The 17,659-nt window shown below is 40.7% G+C and overlaps 1 protein-coding gene across 2 annotated transcripts in view; it reads left to right on the forward strand.

Annotated features, from left to right (window-relative positions):
- Nucleotides 1-17,659, forward strand: part of LOC309392916 (solute carrier family 22 member 15-like) — a 41,112-nt gene that overhangs the window by 12,566 nt on the left and 10,887 nt on the right. For both annotated transcript variants that reach the window (XM_081954511.1, XM_081954510.1), the window contains exons 2-7: nt 1,744-1,890; nt 2,423-2,555; nt 3,870-4,034; nt 9,738-9,867; nt 11,223-11,444; nt 14,809-14,949. In XM_081954511.1, the coding sequence (XP_081810637.1) occupies nt 1,744-1,890; nt 2,423-2,555; nt 3,870-4,034; nt 9,738-9,867; nt 11,223-11,444; nt 14,809-14,949 (938 nt within the window). The remainder of the gene's footprint in view (nt 1-1,743; nt 1,891-2,422; nt 2,556-3,869; nt 4,035-9,737; nt 9,868-11,222; nt 11,445-14,808; nt 14,950-17,659) is intronic.

Consider the following 17,659-nt stretch of genomic DNA (forward strand, 5'->3'; position numbering starts at 1 on the left):
CAGGGAAAAAGAAGCAGCTGGTGAGGTTGGCGGGAGAGAGCCCAAGAGGAAAGGTGCGCGCGCAGAGGAGAGGAGAGGAATCTAAGGCGAAAACAGCACGCGGCTCTCCTCGCCCCTCGCTGCTTTTCTCCGGTTGTCCGGTTGGAGCTTCCTCGCTGCTTTTTGCTGCTTTTCTGTGGTTGCTGCGCGTTTTGTTGGAACTTCCCCCCACAAGAGCTCGGGGCGACAAGGGCTTCGCTGCCACAAGGGCTTCGCCTTGGAAGTGAGTCTCGCGGACGGAGCTTTGGGGCTGAGGAGAGAGGCAGGGACGGAGGGAGTGGGGGGAGAGGAGCCGCCCCCCTCACCCCCCAGGCAATAGGGAAAGCTTTTTAGGGGGGTGTTGCGGGAAATAAAAACGGCGCGCGCTGGGGGGGACGAAGGAGGCTTTGGCGCACTTTCGAGGCAGGTGTGAAAGCAACAAAAGGGAGGGCGGGTGGGAAAGCAACGAAAGAGGCAGCGAGAGCGGGTGGGAAAGCAACGAAAGAGGCAGCGAGAGCGGGCACGGGAAAGCAACGAAAGGCAGCGAGGGTGGGTGGGAAAGCAACGAAAGAGGCAGCGAGAGGCAGCGAGAGGCAGCGAGAGCGGGCACGGGAAAGCAACGAAAGGCAGCGAGGGTGGGTGTGAAAGCAACGAAAGGGAGGGCGGGTGGGAAAGCAACGAAAGAGGCAGCGAGAGTGGGTGGGAAAGCAACGAAAGAGGCAGCAAGAGCGGGCACGGGAAAGCAACGAAAGGCAGCGAGGGTGGGTGGGAAAGCAACGAAAGAGGCAGCGAGAGGCAGCGAGAGCGGGCACGGGAAAGCAACGAAAGGCAGCGAGGGTGGGTGTGAAAGCAACGAAAGGGAGGGCGGGTGGGAAAGCAACGAAAGAGGCAGCGAGAGCAGGTGGGAAAGCAACGAAAGAGGCAGCGAGAGCGGGTGGGAAAGCAACGAAAGGCAGCGAGGGCGGGTGGGAAAGCAACGAAAGGGGCAGCGAGAGCGGGCACGGGAAAGCAACGAAAGGCAGCGAGGGCGGGTGTGAAAGCAACGAAAGGGAGGGCGGGTGGGAAAGCAACGAAAGAGGCAGCGAGAGCGGGCGCGGGAAAGCAACGAAAGGGGCAGCGAGGGCGGGCGGTGGCTGCAGGCGGCAAGGCTTGAGCGGGGTGAAAGCGCAGCCCCTTTCGTTGCTTTCCCATTCACCCCGCTCAAGACTTGCCCGAGAGAGCTGGGGATCGGGCTTTGGGTTGGTAGGAGACCTTGAAGGAGGGGGGGGGAGGGACTGGGGCCGGTGGAGGAAGCAATGCTACAGTGCACTCCGCGGTCCCCTTAATGTTCACTCAGGAAGGCGGGGAATGGGACCACGTGAGCAGGAGGCTGAGGCTCCGCCTTCCTGATGACGTCACCAGCCTCACCAGCCATAACCCTCACCGCACGTCACTGCAGTTAATATATGTAGAATATCAATGAAATACTGTATAATACATTTCAGATTGCTCCTAGGAAGAATATACGTGTCACTGATCATAATATTTTCATTTGAGTATTAATATTGTGTGCTAGGAACTCTGTGTATATTAGACCAATTTGTAAGTGAAATGTTTTCAATATCCACCTCCCAAAAAAAAGCTATGACCCATGAACAAATGTGCTGTGTTTGTATATGAAAGAGAGAAACAGAGACAGAGAGAGCTGAGAGCTTACCATAAATTACGTCTTTTTTTCCTTTTAAGGTGTTTGTTGCCTTTCAGTCTATGCTTATTGTTCTCGTGGGAGCTATGCCAGAATATCATCTTGACCAAGAAGGAATTCTGAGTAATACAGAAGCTCTTGCAAAACATGTCAGGTTTACCAGTAACTTCACATCCATAGCAACAGAGGCAAGTATGTTTTGTTTCTGTGAGTTAATATTTTTATGCAGTTTAGGTTCCCAGCCAAAACTACGAATCTCAAAAGGTGGAGGTATAGAAGAGAAAAGCACAGTCATGGTCATGTGATTTCCCACTTAGCAGGTGCTTCACTCGCCCAATTTTGGTTGCTAAATGAGGACTACTTCTACTTGTTACAGTAACCTAAATCATATGACAGCATAGGGTTAGGCAAAAATAATTTATATTATTCTTTGTTATTTAATGTACTTGCTATCCTTTTTACCATTCATTTTTATATTTCAGCATAAATCATAAACCCTTTGAGCAGCTTGAGAATTTGATCTTGGCCCAATTCCTGAGGTTTTCACCTCCAAAAAACAAAACCTAAATTCCTACCTCCCCCAAGCGATTGTTCCACTGAAAGAACTTTGTCCACTGAGTGGACAAAGCAGTTTTGGGAGCTTACTGTGATTAGAGGCAATCGCTGGAATTGTAGTACTTTAAATGAAAATAGTCTCTTTTTTTAATTTGTCTTCCATAGTGGTATTTAATCAAACATGAAGCATACAAAGTGAACCTGGCCTCATCCTTGTATTTTGGTGGGTTACTTATTGGAAATATACTGTTTGGCCCATTGTCAGATAAATTGGGCAGAAAGCCTGTGTATCTATCAGGTAAGATGTTAAATAGCCATTGTATATTATGGATATATTTGATTATTCTCAAGCCTTTTGTCTAAGCCAGGGGTGTCAAACTCACGGGGTGCTTAGATCTGGCCCAAAAGCGGGATCCCGAACTTCATTTTTGGCTGCAACGGTCTCCTGCAACCCTCTGCCAGCAAAAATGGAGCTTGGGAGCCCATTTTCACTGGCAGAGCTCTTGGGCCACCACAGGCGCCCCAACACGAGTGACATCGAGCTGACCATGCCCACCCCAGCCACGCCAAGGTCAAACCCAACTCTGATGCGGTGCTCAGTGAAATTGAGTTTGACACCCCTGGTCTAAGCCAAGAAAGCTGAAAACTTTTGAGCAGCAGTTGAGATGGTCTAGGCAACCTTAGGTTAAGTTGGGGGACAGCAGAGAGGGGACCTTTCTTCTGCTGAAATGCAGCTTTTGGAGAGCAGCAGCTCATAATACCTGGAAGAGAACTCTTGAAGCTGCTGGGGTTTGGGCGAGAAGCAAGCAAAGACTACATGTGCACAAATGCTGCTTGGCCATCTATGGGCATAATTTAGCAGGAACATTGGTTTTAGACCAGTATTTAGCACATATGTTGCTGAGGACAACCTCCTATATATCATGAGACTCAATTAAAATTAGGCATCAGTAAGATAGGATTTTCACTTGAAAGCAGTGAAACATATCATAAACAACTAACGTATTTTTTTATAGGACCTGACATAGTCACATCTTGCACCACACATTTTCTTAATACTCTGTTTCCCAGAAACTAAGACCTCCCCAGATAATAAGCCGAATCGGGCTTTTGAGTGCGTGCACTAAAATAATCCCTCCCTGAAAATATTGCAACACAGCAGCAACCATGAAGTGACCACACTCGCTGCTTCCTGCACCTCAAAAATAATAAGACCTCCCCGAAAATAAGGCCAAGTGATTATTTCGGGGTGTGTGTGTGTCAAAAGAAAATAAGACCCTGTCTTATTTTTGGGGAAACACAGTAAATGTAACATTTATTGTTTCTTGCCACAATATTTTAAATTCAGAGTTAATAACATCACGTCTGAAATACATTTCATTAGGATTGCATCTCCAATATTTTGCCTTTTTCTTTAGAAAATCTGGAATATATATTTGCTTAGAAGATAATAATTATACTAGTTTTCTTAAACCATTATGGAAAAAAAACTCGTAATAATTTTCTTTCTGTCTTTTTCCATTTGTAAATTTGCCATCGTGTTTAGCAGAGTCTCGGGATACGGTTGTATTGCACTATATTAATTTTTCTTTATTATATATCTTTTGTGCAGGGCTTTTTATGGATGTCATTTTTGGATACGTTTCAGCATTTGCTCCAAATTATGAAACATTTGCAGCCTCACGCTTTTTTGTTGGAATTACAAATGGCGGCATGTCCTTAGTGTCTTTTGTTTTGACACAAGAATATGTAGGAAAATCTTTCTGGGCAATGACAGGTAATATTTGAGGATTTAACTCATGATAAAAGAAACACAATTGTTAAAATTCTAGTGTATCAAAAAATTAAAAGCTATTAATTGTTGGAATATCAATGTTTTAGTCTAAATACCATTACCTTAAAATATCCTTTCTGAAGGTGCAGTCTAAATCTTGTTCTTCTATTTCCCTAAATTAAGTCGATTTAAATCACTAGTAAAAAGGTTTGATTTAAATCAACTCAATTTAAATCATAATTTTTAAAGAGCAACTGTCATCTCTGCTGTGAAATTGTGTGAATGCATCAATGCAGTGCATGTTCTTTCAGCTTGCATAGCTTGGATTCATTGAACGAGTTTACCAAAAATGTAAATATTGCAGAATATACAGCCTCATGCTATACAACTAAGCTCCATTTCATGCTGAATAAAGTAAATTATTAATGTATCTTAAATTTAAAATTATCTTTAGATAGATTTTTATTCCAAAAGCATTTTATTAAAATAAATTTGATAAAAGTAAAAATAAATCCCGTTTAAATTTTAAAAAATCCAATTTAAAATTTTAAAAAATCTGATTTAAATTTAAAAATCAGGTGTTTTTGATTTTTTAAAAAAATAATTGCTTTTTATCCACCCTGTCTGTGAAGAATAAACCTTTACCACATCACAGATTTCTATATTGCACTGTATATTCATAATTGTATCCATATGTATCTATCAGTTGAAGCTGCCAGGAGGAATGATTAAACCACATGATCCTCTGTATAGTAGAAAGTTTTGACATTACTAAATACTGTATTTTTCGGAGTATAAGACACAGCAAGATTTTGAAGAGGCAAATAAAAAAAAAAGTTTTTGCACTCTGCAGACCTCTCAAAAACATCCCGTTTTTTGCTAAAATGGGCCCATTTTTTGTCAAAAAAGGGGCATGCATAGCCTTTAGGAGGTTTGAAACACAGGGCCCAGCCCTGTGGAATGACCTCCCCCCCGGATATTAGGAATACCTCTGACCTCCGCTCCTTTCGTGTAAAGCTCAAGACCCACCTATTTCAAGTAGCGGGCCTGGCTCAACTTTGATCTAACTATATCACTCCTGACGGGTTTTTTATTTGGGGTATTTTAATTGTATTCAATTATTTAGGGATTTTTAAACATTGTGTTTTTAATTGTTTTTATTCATCAGCTCACCTCCTCCTTGTATATGTCTTGTATACGTTCTTGTTATATGTATGTTTGTCTATATATTTATTTCCTATGTTTTATTGTACGCCGCCCCGAGTCTTTCGGGAGAGGGTGCGGCTAAGAAATAAATATTTATTATTATTATTTATTATTATTATTTATTATTATTATTATTATTATTATTATTATTATTATTATTATTATTATTATTATTATTATTATTATTATTATTATTATTATTATTATTGTAAAGTGTTCCTGGGGACTGGAGGGTGGTAAAAACGAGCAAAAATGGCCTTTTTTTGCGAAAATGGGCTCATTTTTTTGTAAAAAAAAAAAGGACATGCATAGCCTTCAGGAGGTTTATAGAGTGCTCCTGGGGGTTGGGGGGGGGGCAAAAATGACCCAAAAACAGCTCCCTGGAAGCACCCTAAAGGCTATTCATGGCTATTTTTGCAAAGGGGGCGGGGTTTTGGGAGGCCAAAAATGCTGTAGTCAGTGTATAAGACACACCCAGATTTTCACCATCTTTTTTGAGGGAAAAAGTTGTGTCTTATACTTCAATAAATTACTTCTTTACCTCCCTTTGTCTGTGGTAGCTGCCGAATCATCGTTGGAGGTTTAAGATTTCTGTGTTGCAGTTTTGATGGTATGAGAGAACAACGGAAATCCCATTGATGATGAAAAGCCCACATCCTAAAGTTTAAACTATCTGTAAACTATCATCAAGAGATGGTTGATACATCAACTTGATCTAATGGGCATCCAATCTTCTTTTTTTTCAAGAAAGAAAACTTCCAGTTATATTTGAATTTTAAAAAAATGGACTAAGGCAACATCTTGAAAAATAATCTCCTTATTCATATTTGTTCTGTATTATTTTCCTCTCTTCCTTTCCCTTCTAAAAATGTAACCAACGCCCTGTGTTCATATTCTGTTGTTGATTTATTTTTCTTTTTTTCCCAAGGCTCTTTCCATTTTGTCTATTCCTGTTTCATCTCCTGCTCTTGGCTACTTTCCTTATATGATTTATTTCTCCTGTTAAATTATCTTGTCTTATGTGTGATTCCCTGATAAGATGACCTTTGAGAGGTTGAAGAGATGCTCCATTGCCAGTTGCAGCCTGCCATCTCAGGTGCTGTGGGGTTTAGTATGTTTTGGACATTGAGCTAACTAAGATAGTTAAAACTTAGTCGAGGGCAGGGGAAGAGAACTGTTGCCCATTGCTTTTCACAGTAGCATTGATATTTGTTTTGTCATGATGACAATGTCTTAAACTACTGTGAACTGTGCTTGTGTTGCTTAGTGTACAGTATTTTTGAGGTTTGATGGCTAATAACACCACTTTTTTTTAGTAGTACAATAAAATTATATATCAATGAAAAGATAATTTAATCAAGAATATAATGCAATAACCATTTTGAAAGATTTGCTCTTAGAGTAGCAGTTATAATGAAGAAAAGTGAAACACGTACAAAAAACAAGATATACAAAAATTATCACCATGTTAGTTAATACTTAGTTGGGTAACCTTTAGCATGAATTACAGCCTTACAATGTCTTCCCATGGAGTGAACCAAGTCTTTTAGTTCTGCAGCTGTTATAATGTGAAACCAACATTGAATAATTGCTTCTGTTAACTGGGTTTTAATGCTGGCTATATTTGGTTATAACTTCATAGAATGCAGATAATTGAACATACTTTGTTGCACTACATTCTTGATTAAATTATATTTCCATTGATATATAATGTCATGGTCCTACTCCAAAAACAAGTGGTGTTATTAGCCATCAAACTTCAAAGATACACTTTTCCCAAAAGATTTCCACAATTTTGGCCACTACTGTAAATTAACAATATATGTCAAATATTTTCCCCCTATAATTCTCATGTCTTATAGGGGTTCTGGAAGCCTAAGTTTCAATTTAATAAACTGACATAGACACCAGTCCCTATGTATTACGGATAGCCCTTGCTTAATTATGGTAATTGGCACTGAGAACTCCATTGCTAAGTAATGGAATAGTAAAATGGGACCTCATCTGGCCACTACTACTTATAACAACAGTTTCAACAGTCCCCCATATCATTGTTAGGTGAATCCTGTGCGGTCGTGTGATTTCCATTTATGACCTGCTGCCAGGGTGGATTTGATTAAATCAAGTAAATTTAAATCACGATTTAAATCATCTAAATCAATAGTAAAAAGGCTTGATTTAAATCAACTTGATTTAAATCATAATTTTTAAAGAGTGCCTGTCACCTCCGTCCCGTAGTGGCTCCTCCTCTGACCCACTGTTAACACACCGACAGTCCCATTCACTTTAATGGGACGGCTGGTGATGCGGCAGTGACACAACAAGGTGAGGGACGTGGCAGGCAGCAGGTGAGTGGATGCCCGCTAACAGGCACTGCCATGATGGATCTGAAATGACAAGTGCTCTTTAATATTATATTTATAAGCTGCTTAGAAGGTTTCACTTAATTTTTACTGCTTACCCATCCTCCTCACGCTTAGAGCCTGGTGGTACAGATGCATTTCTCTTCAGACAATCATACAGTTTGTAGTGTACATAGGTTTGCAAAACAATGGGATAAAAGAATATTCCTGAACTTTATGATTTATCTCATGGTTACTGTGAAATTGTGTGAATGCATCAATGCAGTGGATGTTCTCTCATCTTGCAGAGCTTGGATTCATTAAATGAGTGTACCAAAAATGTAAATATTACAGAACATACAGCCTCATGCTACATAACTAAGTTCCATTTTATGCTGAATAAACCAAATTATCAATGTATCTTAAATCGAGAACTATCTAGATCAGTGATGGCCAACCTTTTTTGGCTCGTGTACCACAAGTGGGGGGGAGCGCAGGGGGGTCAAATGCGGGCGTGCCGCACCCATAATGCAACGCGCGACCCCCCCAGTGCGCATGCGCGCACAATGTGCGACCCCCCCTCATTTTTACATGTTTTTTTCCGCCCTCCCCAGGCTCCAGAGGCTTTATAGGAGCCTGGGGAGGGCGAAAAGAGCCTCCCCCGACCCCCCGGAGGCCCTCCGGAGGCTGCAGGGACTGTCCGGAGGCTTCCCTGAAGCCTTCGGAGCGCTTAAAACCACCCTCTGAGCAAACCGGAAGTGACTTCCGGGTTGCTCGGAGGGTCGTTTTAAGTGCCCGAAGGCATCAGGGAAGCCTTGGACGGTCCCTGAAGCCTTCGGAACGCTTAAAACAACCCTCCGAGCAACCCGGAAGTCACTTCCAGTTTGCTCGGAGGGTGGTTTTAAGCGTTCCGAAGGCTTCAGGGACGGTCCCTGAAGCCTCCGGGGGGGGCGGGGGAGGCTCTTTTCGCCCTCCCCAGGCTCCTATAAAGCCTCTGGAGCCTGGGGAAGGTGAAAAATAGCTTTTAAAAAGGTGAACTCAGCTGGCCAGCGCGCGCATGCGCGCTGGCCAGCTGACAGGGCAGCGCCTCGCGTGCCCTGACAAATGGCTCCGCATGCCACTTGTGGCACGTGTACCATTGGTTCGCCATCACGGATCTAGATAGATTTTTTATTCTGAAAGCATTTTATTAAAATAAATTTTAATAAATATAAATATAAACCAAAATAAAAATAATCCAATTGAAATTCTAAAAAAACCCGATTTTAAAAAAATCAGTTTTTTTTATTTTTAGAAAAATCGATTTTTATCTACCCTGCCTCGTGCTAGCTTTCCCATTAACTTTGGAGATGCTGCAACAAGCTACAACTATGAGGATCATACAAGGAAAATTCCTCTAGTTCAGCGTTGTCGTAACTTTCAACAGCCGCTAAATGAACAGTCATTCAACAAGAATTACCTGTAGTTGATTTGGACTGAATTCCATTGTTTTAATTATTTTAATTAAGTAAATGTGTATTAGATTGTAGGTTTAGAGTATACTCCATTGAGCTCAAGTGAGATTTTATGTCCATACAAACGTGGCTAGAATTGCTAATAACATTGAAAAATACTACTTTGCCCTGTTCTTTAATCTGTATATCTCATCCCAAGGTAGGAAGTTACGTTAAAGTATCCTGTATACCTTAATGTTGTGACCTTACCCTTCCTTAGCCTGTTAAACTTGTTAGTTGTCATGATTGATATCTGCCCAAAGTCATATTTTTAAACAATGAGAATCTAATTTCTTAAACAAAGAAAGGATTAACAGCTTGCACTGCATGTTATGAACTTAAAATAATAAAAATGTTTCGCAGTAAATTAATCTTAATTTGTTGACTGAAGTTGACAAATCACAAAGGTATTATTCAATGAATAACTTTACTATAATTAGTATATTATTATGTATGAAAATGAGTAATTATTCTTTACAATTATTTGGTTTCATTATTTTAATTGTTTTTGTTTACCTATTTGTGAATTTATAATTAATACGATTTCAGTGTAAATTATACACTTAGCATAATAAAGTGTGTTCTTAGTATGGGTGTAGTGCTGAAATGTCTTGGTTTTTTCCCCAACATTTTATAAAATACTTTGTTTTTGTTTGTATCTTCAGGCTCGTTGACAAATTTGACATTTGCATTTGGCATAGCTGTTTATGCCTTACTGGGCTATTATATAAGAGACTGGCGTCTTCTTGCCTTTGTATCAAATTCTCCAGGAGTTTTCTTTTTTCTTCTTTCTTTGTAAGTCTTTGTAATAATTTATCTTCGCAGTAGACAAGTGTCAAACACTAACCCAAAGATACAGGATAATATTAAAGAGAGAAAATTTTGACATTTTTATATTCTGAATGAAATCAGAGGAAGTATTAAGCAGATTATTTTAGTTTTTCTTGACAATGTGTTCCTAAAAGAAATATTGAAAATCAGTTGCATATTTTTGGGTATAAACTGAGCCGGGTTAGCATAAATGATCACTGATGCATGCCATATCATTGTGATGAAAACAGTCTGGAGAGGGAGCAGCAAAGGTGGTATTCAGTCAGTTCGGACCAGTTCTGGCATACCAGTAGCGGAAATTTTGAGTAGTTTGGAGAACCGGCAAATACCACCTCTGGCTGGCCCCGCCCTCCCACCCCGCCATTCCCTGTCCTATATTCCTTTGGTTTTTAGCTCAGCTGATTCGCGCAGCAGAGTGGATTGCCGTGCCTCAGCTGAACTAAAAAACAGCTCAGCTCACCAGCACTGACACCGAGGGCGTTTTTTGAGTGCTGCGCACATGAATTGCTCTCTCGTAGAACCAGTAGGAAAAGATTTGGAATCCCACCACTGAGCAAGGATGAGTGAGACTGAGCCATTTCTCTGCATATCTGCAATTATATTACAATCAGAATCAGTGTAACAATTATGTGAGTTGTAGTACACTTGTCGTATTAAATGAAGTCCATGCCAGTTAATTTTGAATAACATTGAAGCTATTATTCTGTGGGTCATAGAATGTTTTAATCAATGTAAAAGATGAGAAATAAGTTTCATATCTTTTCCAAATTTCTGTGTACCTTTCATGAGCCGCGGTGGTGCAGTGGTTAGAGTGCAATACTGCAGGCTACTTCTGCTGCCTGCCGACTGCCTGCAATTTGGCAGTTCAAATCTTACCAGGCTCAAGGTTGACTCAGCCTTCCGCCCTTCCGAGGTGGGTAAAATAAGGACCCAAATTGTTGGGGACAATAGGCTGACACTGTAAACTGTTTAGAGAGGGCTGTAAAGCCCTGTAAAACGGTATATAAGTCTAATTGCTATCAGAATGGGACTTTTCATCTCTTACCCTTGGCTGCACCTCCTTCTCCGCCAGCGTTACTCTTCGGGCAATTCTGCCCACTCACTGAAGGAGGATTTGTCCTGGGTTTTTTGCCGCCTGGGACAGTTAGCCGCCAACCAATAAACAAATGGCTTTAGGAAAACCAAATGCTTGTAGGAAAAGGAATGGGAGGGGGTGGAAACTCCCCTGCTGGATAATCTTTTCTGTTAGTACAGTACACAGATTCAAAAAGAACCTTTTTAAGTGTATGAATTTCTCCTTCGTGGTTTACTTTTTTCAGCATGCTTCCTGAATCACCAAGATGGTTATATTCTCAAGGCAGAACAGCAGAAGCAGAGCATGTGCTGCAGTACATGGCTCTTCGCAATGGGAAAGAGAGGCTGGTGGTAAAACTGAAGCCATGCAAAGGAGCCATAAAGAAAGACGATTCCACCCCTGGGCTCCTCAACCTGGTTACGCATCCCGTCCTTCGATGGCGCACGGTCATTTTGATGTATATCTGGTAATTTATAAAAAGAGATTTTGACTTGACTTAAATGATCCCATGTAAACATAACAGCTTTGGGTGATAATTATGGACTACATAAAAAGGTAAAGGTTCTCCTTGCACATACACTATATTGCCAAAAGTATTCGCTCACCCATCCAAATAATCAGAATCAGGTGTTCCAATCACTTCCATGGCCACAGGTGTATAAAATCAAGTACCTAGGCATGCAGACTGTTTTTACAAACATTTGGGAAAGAATGGGTCACTCTCAGGAGCTCAGTGGATTCCAGCATGGGACTGTGATAGGATCCCACCTGTGCAACAAATCCAGTCGTGAAATTTCCTCACTCCTAAATATTCCACTGTCAACTGTTTTATAAGAACATGGAAGTGTTTGGGAACGACAGCAACTCAGCCATGAAGTGGTAGGCCACGTAAACTCGTCCAACATCAGTGTGTGACAGGTGAGCGAATACTTTTGGCAATATAGTGTATGTGCTAGTCATTCCCGACTCTAGGGGGTGGTGCTCATCTCTGTTTCAAAGATGAAGAGCCACTGCTATCTGAAAACGTCTCCGTGGTCATGTGGCCAGCATGACTAAATGCCGAAGGCGCACGGAACGCTGTTACCTTTCCACCAAAGGTGGTCCCTATTTTTCTACTTGCATTTTATGTGCTTTCAAACTCCTAGGTTGGCAGAAGCTGGGAGAAGTAACGGGAGCTCATTCTGTTACGCGGTACTGGGGATTTGAACTGCCGACCTTTCTGATCGACAAGCTGACGTCTTAGTCACTGAGCCACCACGTCCTATCGACCACATAGATAAATTCATTTCAAAGTAATCAGAATAATATTAAGGGAAAATGGTAAACAGTTGTTTCCTGGCTATTGGGAATCACTTCACAAAATAGGTAGAGAATTTGAGAATTTTTGTTCCATTTTCCAAATTTTGGTAACTTCATTATCATGATACAAATCTTACCGAGATGACTGCCATGAGCAAGAAAAATAAGTAAATGTTGTATTGGCTTTCATTTGGATCTGTGCTCTTTGTACATTCCTAAGGTTATATGCTTATATGAATAAGAGCTAAAAAGAGTCCCTTTTTAAAAACAAAAAATATTTTAATTGGATAAAACCATCAAATGATACTGTTCGACAAAGACTTTATCTTTAGAATGATATATATGGTCCACCTTCCTTTTTGTACACTTTCAGGCCACACAGATGCGGTGTTCCATCTGTCATGCCTTCATTAACAAAGATTTATATAACTTCCAGACCTCTATTAACGAGGGGGAAATTTATCTATACCCTGCATGACACCTTACTAAACATTGACCAGTATAGGGCCAATGTCATCATTACTTTGGACTCATCAGGTATATGTACCCCAGATCTTTTTCTAACAAGATAGGGCCTAGAGAAATAGGTGGCTTTGTGTGCCTGATGAACCCAGTGTAACAATGCATCCGGTCGCATTCTGCCTCCAAATTCTTCCCAAAAAGGAGTATAACTCCGAATTTCACTGTGCAAGATTGAATATTTCTTGACAATCATCTTCATGTCGTTTCCTTTTGTCACAATGTATCCTGAACTCATTTCCAGGGGAGAACCCATAGCTAACATTATGGCCGGTTTGGAGAACTCCAAATCCTATCCCTGGCTGGCCCCAGCCACTCCACCCCTCCCCTTCCCCCCCAGGAGTCTCCACGTGGCCCATTTTGGATCCGAGATAAGTGCAGGGCCTACGCGGAGGCTCAGGGAGGGGAAAAATGGCCCTCCCATTTCCGGCCTTTGGAGGACCTCCAGAGGCCGGGGGAGATAGTTTTCGCCCTCCCAGAGGCTCGACGAAAGCCTCTGGATCCTTGGGAAGGCAAAATGCCCCTCTCCCCCTGTGGTGCAGGAGGCCAACTAGGCCACGCCCACCATGCCCATGCCCATGCAGCAACAGGGCAGAGAACTCTTGGCTGACATTTTTGAAGCCCACCCCTGCTTATTTCCATTGTGCCCAAGTGTCATCTTCCCAAAGTCCTCTCAACAAAATTCTGCCCATAGCTGGAGGCCATGATTGGTTTTCTCCTGGTCTCTTTCCTCTCTTGATAGTGAAACAGGAGGAAATGCCATCTCCCCTTCATAATGGTTTCTTCTCAGAATAAGGTGGTAGAAAAGAGGACCGTATGCTGATAATGCAGCAGCTATAAAAGGGATAAACAGGTTTTCAGGACTTAGTGTGACTTATTAGAATTCCAGGATCATCAGATAAAACAAATTTAAACTAATGAGCCAGAAACATAAGAATAATTAATAGGCAATTACCCCTGCTGAGCTACTCCAAACGAAACCTATCTTATACTCTTGTCTTTTTTTCCTTTTGTGGATAAAGGCTTTTCCTTCATCTCTACTAGAAATATCAGAAATGTGAAAACATGAAGGAATGAGCTAAATGTTTTGCAACTGGTTGAAATGAAAACTGGTATCCTTAACATTTTGATATTTCCTCGGAATTTCTACTGGATGTCTAAAGCTATTATTTACGGCACTTATTGGTGTATTTGAAGAATTCTTATAGAGGTGGTTTTACAGTTGAGAAGTAGTAATACAATGGTTGGAATACTTGTTATTTGTTGGCTGTCAAAACCTCTTTTTTGGTCTTACCATGTTGGTTTAAACCACCCTAGAAAAAAATTCATTTTTGTCAATGGATTTCAGATTTTAAAAACACCTAAAAAGAAATCAGTCAGAAACAATTTCTTGTTTGATCATTGTCAGTGAACAAACATTTGTGTAACCATTTTGCACTTGTTTTTAAACAGTCAGATTTTGAATCAAATACCAATGATCTGAATCATTCATGTTATAGCATCCTTTGCCTTGAAGTAAAACCAGAATAGTCTATGATAGCAAACCTACATGAATGTATGGCAAATTTGTTGATTTCTATCCACTGATTTTCTAATCCAAATTCTAGTGGGAAAAATAATTTCCAAATTTTGTGAAGGTATGCGAACTCTCACAGAGCTGGTTTGGTGCAATGGTTAAGACATTAGGCTAGAAACTGGGAGACTCTAAATTCTAGTTCTTCCTTGGGCTCAAAACCAATTGCGTGATCTTGCGCTAGTCACTTTCTGCCTCATAGAAAGAGTCAGTAGCAACCCAATTAAAAACCTAGCCAAGAAATCTGCAGGGACTCGTCCAGGCAGTCTCCAAAAATTGGACACAATTGAATGGAATTAAAAATACCATACTTAGTACATGATTTATAACTTCACTGCTTCACTATTGTATATTTTTCTTCATTTAGTATACAAGTAATTAAAGTTTGCATAATCTGTGTACATGTTTAAAATAACCAATCTTTCATTAATACCTTTAGGTATGTGTGCAGCTTTGTATATTACGGTTTAACACTGAACGCTGGTGAATTAGGAGGAAATCTTTATTTAAATGTGGCTCTTTCTGGTCTCGTAGAAGTTCCAGCATTTCCACTCTGCATGTTTTTCATTGAGAAATCTTGGTAAGATCAATATTAGATAGCACGGTATAGAGTAACATCTCTCTTGAATTTATTTCTATATGTTAATTGATTTATATACATTTTCAGCATAGATAAAATGTATCAAATCTGCTCAGAAATTCTGTTATGAATGAAGATTTTTAAAAATGACTTAATACATCTCACACTTCTTTTTATTTTACAAAAGGATGTAGAATAACAGGGTTGGAAAGGACCTTGGAGGTCTTCTAGTCCAATCCCCTGCTTGAGCAGGAGACCCCATATCATTCTGGACAAGTAATTGTCCAACCTCTTCTTGAAAACCTCCAGTGATTAAGCACTCACAATTTCTGGAGGCAAGCCATTAATTGCACTGATTAATTGTTCTCACTGTCACAAAATTTCTCTCTTTAAAAATCATCTGTCCTGCCTCAGTTGCTTTGGAGAATAGGTTGACCCTTTCTTCTGTGTAACAAGCCCTCAAATATTGGAAGACTCCTAGCATGTCATCCCTAGTCCTTCTCTTTATTAGACTAGACATACCTAGTTCCCACAACTATTTATTATACTGTTTAGCCTCCAGACTCCTAATCATCTTTGTTGCTCTTCTCTGCATTCTTTCTAGAGTCTTAGTATCTTGTTTGCATTGTGGTTTACCAGAACTGGATGTGGTATCCCAAGCAGTGGTGGGATTCAATTTTTTTTACTACCGGTTCTGTGAGCATGGCTTGGTGGGCATGGCATGGCTTGGTCAACATGGCAGGTGAAGGATACTGCAAAATCTCCATTTCCACCCCACTCCAGGGGAAGGATACTGCAAAATCTCCATTCCCACCCCACCCCACTAACCTGCTTTCCAGGTCTATTCTCATGTGCAGGGCAACAAAAGACCCAGCCAATCAGCTGGGACTTGGGAGGCAGTGAATAGATGGGGGCAGGGCCAGCCAGTCCACTACCAGTTCGTCAGAGCCGGCTGATTACCACCTATGATTCCAAGTGTAATCTTAACCAGTGCAGTATAAAGCAGTACTATCACTTCATTTGATTTTGATACTATCCCTCGGTTGATACAGCTTAGGGTTATAATAGTTTTGGGGCAGCTGCAGCACACCACTGGCTTAAGTGGTTGTCCACTACGACACCTAGATCCTTCCATAGCCACTTTTCTTCAGCCAGGTACCACCTATTCTATACTTGTGCATTTGATTTTCTCAAAATGAAATGCATATGTATAGGGGAAAAAATCTTTCTTGCCACTGGATTGCATTTTGTTGGATAGAGCCCAATGTTCAAGTGCATCAAGATCCTTTTGTACCTGACTGTATCTTCTAAAGTGTTGCTAGTGGTTAAAACACTGAGCTTGTCGATCAGAAAGGTCGGCAGTTTGGCGGTTCGAAACCCTAGTGCCATGTAACGAAGTGAGCTCCTGTTACTTGTCCCAGGTTCTGCCAACCTAGCAGCTCGAAAGCATGTAAAAATGCAGTTGAAAAATAGGGACCACCTTTGGGGGAAGGTAACAGTTTTCCGTGCACCTTCAGCGTTTAGTCGTGCCGGCCACATGACCACAGAGACATCTTTGGACAGCACTGGCTCTTCAGCTTTGAAACGGAGATGACCACTGCCCCCTAGAGTTGGGAACAATGTGCGATGGAAACATTTACCTTTAATTTATCCCACACACCCTACCTGAGATTGGTATCATCAGCAGATTTGATGAGTTCCCCTTCTATTCTCTTGTTTAAACCATTTATAAAGAAGTTAAAGAGTACTGGGCCTAAGTTAGAACCTTGAGGTATCCCACTGCATGTTTCCTTCCATGTAGATGTAGTTCCATTATGAACTACACATTGAGTGCAGTTGGTCAGCCAGCTACAAATCCATCTGATGGTGATGCTTTCTATCCTACATTTTTCTGTCTTACCAAAGAACAGGTTGTGGTCTATTTTGTTAAATGCAGAACTGAAGTCTAAGTGAACTGTACCCATAGCATTTCCCTGATCCATTAATTTAGTCATTTTGTCAAAGAATGCAATAAGGTTTTTTTTCCTGGCATGATCTGTTTTTAACAAATACACTTTGGGTTCTAGTACCATGTTTAACCAAAAATAAGACTGTGTCTTATATTAATTTTTTCTCCAAAAGTTGCATTAGGGTTCCGGTTAGGTCTTATTTTGGGGGAAACGTGGTACTAAATGCATCCATCTGGCTGACAATCTTAACTGGGACTTATTTTGGGGGGGTAAGGCTTATATTACAAGCATCATGAAAAATCATGCTAGGACCTATTTTCCAGTCAGGTCTTACTTTCAGGGAAACAGGGTAATAGCTTTGCTCATTTCTAGGTGCTTGCAAATCCACTGTTTGATTATATTTTCCAGGAGTTTCCCAGGTATTGATGCCAGACTGATTAGTTTATTGCTTCCTGGATCCATTTTTTTATTTTTGAATACAAACATTTTTTGTTTGTTCCAATTGCAGTACTGGTAGTCACTGATTTAAAACCATTTATTTAACAATGGTTCAAAGTTACTACAGCACTGAAAATAAAAGACTTACGACTGTTCCTCACACTTAAAGACTTTTTTGTCATGTGATCAAAATTTAGTTACTTGGCAACTAGCATGTATTTACAGCAGTTGCAATGTCCCAGGTCATGTGATCATCATTAATGAGCTTCTCAGGGGGTTTCCAACAAGCACAGTCAATCAGGGAAGCCAGATTTATTTAATGA

Source organism: Natrix helvetica (genome assembly GCF_964273705.1).
Source record: "Natrix helvetica genome assembly, chromosome: 5".
Classification (NCBI taxonomy): domain Eukaryota; kingdom Metazoa; phylum Chordata; class Lepidosauria; order Squamata; family Natricidae; genus Natrix; species Natrix helvetica.